The sequence below is a fragment of the Merops nubicus genome, unplaced genomic scaffold (genome assembly GCF_000691845.1).
Source record: "Merops nubicus isolate BGI_N331 unplaced genomic scaffold, ASM69184v1 scaffold16533, whole genome shotgun sequence".
Taxonomy (NCBI): domain Eukaryota; kingdom Metazoa; phylum Chordata; class Aves; order Coraciiformes; family Meropidae; genus Merops; species Merops nubicus.
In genome coordinates, this window is record NW_008597037.1 from 7,091 (window position 1) to 11,791 (window position 4,701).

General features: G+C 56.4%; 1 protein-coding gene across 1 annotated transcript; it reads left to right on the top strand.

Moving 5' to 3' along the window:
* The first annotated feature begins 200 nt into the window (after window positions 1-200).
* Window positions 201-4,051, top strand: LOC103769390 (CMRF35-like molecule 7). The gene is made up of 5 exons (XM_008936580.1): window positions 201-234; window positions 657-992; window positions 1,397-1,466; window positions 1,694-1,764; window positions 3,903-4,051. Exons 1-5 carry the CDS (start codon window positions 201-203, stop codon window positions 4,049-4,051), a joined length of 660 nt encoding a protein of 219 aa, XP_008934828.1.
* The last annotated feature ends 650 nt before the right edge of the window (window positions 4,052-4,701 follow it).

Consider the following 4,701-nt stretch of genomic DNA (forward strand, 5'->3'; position numbering starts at 1 on the left):
CCCTGGGTGAAGGGGAGGAAGCAACCGCCTTTAAAAAAAGACATCCGGGGTCTGTGGATAAACATTGCCTAAGGGAACAACAGGAGACAGAAGCTTGGGAAACTCCTGGAACACCTCGGGGTGTGTAAACCTGGCTGTGAGCCGCAGGCTGCATGAGGGACTGCGAGGAGAAGTCCACATCCAGAGTGAGAAGCTGGAAGATGAGGATTTTCCTGGTTTGGACCCTTTTCCCAGGTGAGACCCGGGAGCACAGATCAGGCAGTCCCCACCCCATGGGTTCTGGCAAAGCTGCAGAGAGGCTGAGGGGATGGAGCCAGCCCAGAAAGCCCAGGCAGTTATGGCTAGAGCCCAGCTGCCACCACCCTGCTCTCGTGGCCACTGGACTGCTGCTGAGCCTGATCTCTGACATATGCTTGTGTTGCTCTCGTATGAACCTGGGTCGTCAGGCTTTTTGGTCATTTAATAACATGCACACTTGATGGGGGCTATTTTTAACGACTGGGGACATCACATCTCCTCTCATCACCACTCCCTGCGTGCATGGGCACAGCTTCCCTCAGGACAGGATGTCCCTGAGCACCCGGGGCTCAGATCCCTCCAAGTTCCCCACTGCAATGCCGGTATGTGCTTGCAGCTCCTCTCCCTGTCCTCTGCAGGTGGCTGGGCGGTGACAGGCCCTGCGGAACTGGTGGCCGAGCCAGGGGGCTCGCTGGAAGTGTCCTGCAGCTACGAGCCAGGCTATGAGCTCTACTCCAAGTACTGGTGCCGCCCGGGCGCCCTCTGGTTTTGCTGGACCTACATCACGCAAACCGACGGCTCAGAGTCGATGAGGACGCAGGGCATGGTGTCCATCAGGGACAACCACACGGCACACTCGTTCACGGTGACGCTGAGCCACGTCACACCGGGGGACACAGGCTGGTATTACTGTGGGGTGAAGAGGAAACTGGGGTTCAACCTGAGGCACACCACCAAGGTGACGGTCTCCACAGGTAAAGTCGGGGTGTGAGATGGAGCCTGTCACTTGGGTCATGGCACTGGGGAACACAGGGGTTGTCAAAGTGAGAACAAGCTCCTCACAGGCACTGAGACCTGCTGGAGGCTGCCCCAGTGCAGGTTTTGGGGACAGACAGGAGGTTGTATGGAGTTTTATGTAGAGCAGACCCTCTCCCTCACTCCTGTTCAGCATCTTTGCTCCCACAAGCCCTTTTTTGGGGGTTCCCAGTCCTTCCCAGTAAATCCCCCTTTTTCTTCTTCCTCCTCCTCATTGCCCAGAGACCCCATCTCCACCTCATGCACCTCCATGGGCAGAGGCTGCCTGTGCAGGGGGCTGCAGGGGGTCTCCTCTTTGCTCTGACTCCCTGTGCTTTCTTCACATCTGTTTCAACCACAACAGAAGGCAGCAACGTGGGCTCATTCGCCACCGACTCTCTGTGCCTCCCGGGCTGTGGGGAGCTTCCAGTGCTGTGAGTCATGGTGCAAGCTTTGGGCAAGCCCCAGAAATCATCCTCCAGCCTAAGAGACCTTTTCCCTTGCATGCGTCCCCCAGCCCTGTGTCCCCTTTTTTGCAGAAGCCCCAAGATGCATCTGGGGGCAAGCAGGGCAGCTGCTGCAAGCTGGCAGTGCCCCAGTCCCCATCCTCATTATCCAGACTCTACTCAAGTTCTAGCATCATTTCCTTTTCCCTACCCAGGTCCCAGCATGGTGTCATCATCCTGCTGCTCCTCCTGGGTGTGAAGGTGCTCGTGGCACTGGCCCTGGCAGGTAGGGCTGCTTGGGTGAGGTGCAGGCTGAGGAATCACGACCAGGAAAATCTGCAGCTCATCGAGGAGGCCAGCAGCCCCAGGTCACCAAGCTGCCTACCCATCCCGACCACCTCAGAGCCCCAGGGACATTCTCCTGCCCCTTTGCCCCCTACCCTGTTGGGGCTGTGCCATCCATCACAGCCACCCCATACTGGGAGCTGCTCAGGTCTGGGTGCTTCTCGCTCTGTGAAGCCTCAGCCCCTCCTGGCAGCCCCTGTACTGGAGAGGAAGGGGTATGGGGTGCAGAGAGCCTGTGTCTGCTGAGCTGGAGCTGCCAACTGAAGGCAGTTTTGCAATAAAGCCTGGGTATCCTGCAGTTGCTTGTCTGTTTGTCTGCCCTCACTACCCAGGGTGCTGGTGGTTGCCGTTGCTTTTCTGTGGGGCTGTGTGGGGACATGGGGTCACAGGGGGACAAGCAGACACCTTCTCCACTATGGTCTGGTGGAGCCCTGGCACAGGGAGAGGAGTGCTCAGCCCTGCCAGCCCAGTGCAACCAAACGTCCATCTCCAGCTGGGTGACTCTTCTCATTAGTCCTATTATATTCCTGGTTCTGTGTCTCCAAAAAGCCAGCATTACACACTGCAGAAACCCTGCTCTTTATGTGTGGCAGCAGCAGCCAGGTCAGGCAGAGCAGCATGGCCACCTTCACCCCACTGAGCTACACCACATCCCACATTTCACAGCACAGTCAGCTTCCCCGGTCACACCAGAAAGCTTTGGAGGAGAGTTGTTCCTCCTCAGTGCTGTTTAGGGAACTGAAATGCCCAAGGTGCCAGAATCAGGCATGAACCAGGAACTCGCAGCCCACTCCAATCCCACGTGGCAAAACCTCTGCTGCAGATGCAGCAGTTTGGCTGCCTGGGAAGGAGGGAGCGAGCTGGGGAGCCTGGCCATGTGCCCCACACCTCGCTCTCCTTGCTGCTCTGCTGCCTGCGCCTGCCAGCAGCACATGGGGGTCCCAACTCCTTATTTATTGTTTGGTGGCTTTGAAGGGACTCACTGTCCTGGGCCTGGCTGGTGCAACCTCCTGGGTGAACAGCCAGAGCAGGGAAGCTCCAGGACATGGTCACTAGGGGAGTGGGTGAGACCTCCTATCCCTGGAGTCTTCCATCCAGGGACAGGTCTTGACACTGCCAGGTGAGGACAGCTCTGCCCCAGAGCCAACACATGTGGAGGGGATGGAGGTCACAGCTCCAAGGCAGAGCCACAGGGAACCGCAGGACTCCCAGGTTGTTCCCTGCAGGGGAAGGGACCTGGGAGCAACTGCCCAGGGACCACCCAGAGCCCAGCCCGGGTGATGCTCAGGACAGGGACTCTTCACCCACAGAGAGCCTCTGTCAGGGTCCAGGGCTCAGGGGCAGGCACAAGCCAGGGACAGGGACAGCTCAGTCGTGTCTCCAGCAAGGAACACCCCCAGCAGCCCCAGACAGCAGTGCTGTCTCCTCACCTTCGCTAAGGCCGGAGCTGCGGTGGTGTAGGCGGCAGGTCTGGCTGTGAGGCTTCAGTCTGAGCCAAGAGAAATTAATTTGGTGAGAGACAAACCCCCTTGCTTTCTAGCTGGTGGTGAGATATTAGAGGGGGGGGAGGGCGGCTGAATTTATCTCTTAATAGGTACCAATGAGAGCTGTGACTCGACCCCAGCTGCACGAGCAGCCTGTGGCTGGAGGTCTGGTCACATTCAGCAGTAGCCATCAGATGCACGAGTAGCACGGGTTCTTCACACACAACATACAGAGACTTTAAGATTGCTGGTGACAAATACACTAGGGTGAAGACTAGCTATATAGCTCTAAAAAGCAATTGCGATTATAATAATGTCCCAGGGAAAAACACATTTGGCGTAGCTGAAGCCACAAGTCTTGCCCAAAGGTGTCCCCTCTGGGGTGGGGCGAGGAGAACAAAACCCATTGGTCTGTGCCTAGGACTTGGTGCCGAATTCTCATCCCACACATTGGGTCTGAAAAGGGTTGATTCTTCCATCTGCGTTCATTACTGTTGTGCAAAGTGTGTGGCTGTGGCTGTGGGCAGACTGATGTTCCATGGGAAGAGTGTGCCACTGGTAACTGGAGTTCCTCAGGGGTCTCTCCTGGGTCCAGTGCTGCTTAACGTCTTTGCCAGGAACATGGATGGTGGCATTGAGGGCACCCTCAGCAAGTTTGCTGATGACACTAAACTTTGTGGTGTGGTGGACTCACTTGAGGGAAGGCAGCCCATCCAGAGGGACCTTGATAGGCTTGAGAAATAGGCCAATGCAAACTGCATGAGGTCCAACAAGTCAAAGTGCAAGGTCCTGCACCTGGGCCAGGCCAATCCCAGGCACAATTACAAACTGGGTACAGAGGTGGTTGAGAGTAGCCCTGAAGAGAAAGACTTGGGGGTGTTGATAGACAAGAAGCTCAGCGTGAGCCAGCAGTGTGCTCATGCAGCCCAGAAGGGCAACCGCATCCTGGGGTGCATTAAGAGGGGTGTGACCAGCAGATCAAGGGAGGCAATTCTCCCCTTTTACTCTGCTCTTGCGAGACCCCACCTTGAATACTGCGTCCAGTTCTGGTGTCTCCACCATAAGAAGGACATAGATTTGTTGGAACAAGTCCAGAGGAGGCCTCAAAGATGATCCAGGGGCTGAAGCATCTTTGCTCTGAGGATAGGCTGAGGGCACCGGGGTTGTTCAGCCTGGAGAAGAGAAGACTCCAGGAGGACTTTGTAACTGCCTTCTAGTACCTGAAGGGAACCTGCAGGAAGTCTGCAGAGGGACTCTTCACCAGAGTGTGCAGTGACAGGACAAGGGGAAATGGTTTTAAACTGAGGGAGAGCAGGTTTAGACTGGATCTTAGGAAGAAGTTCTTCAGTATGAGGGTGACAATACTCTGGACTAGATTGCCCAGTGCGGCTGCG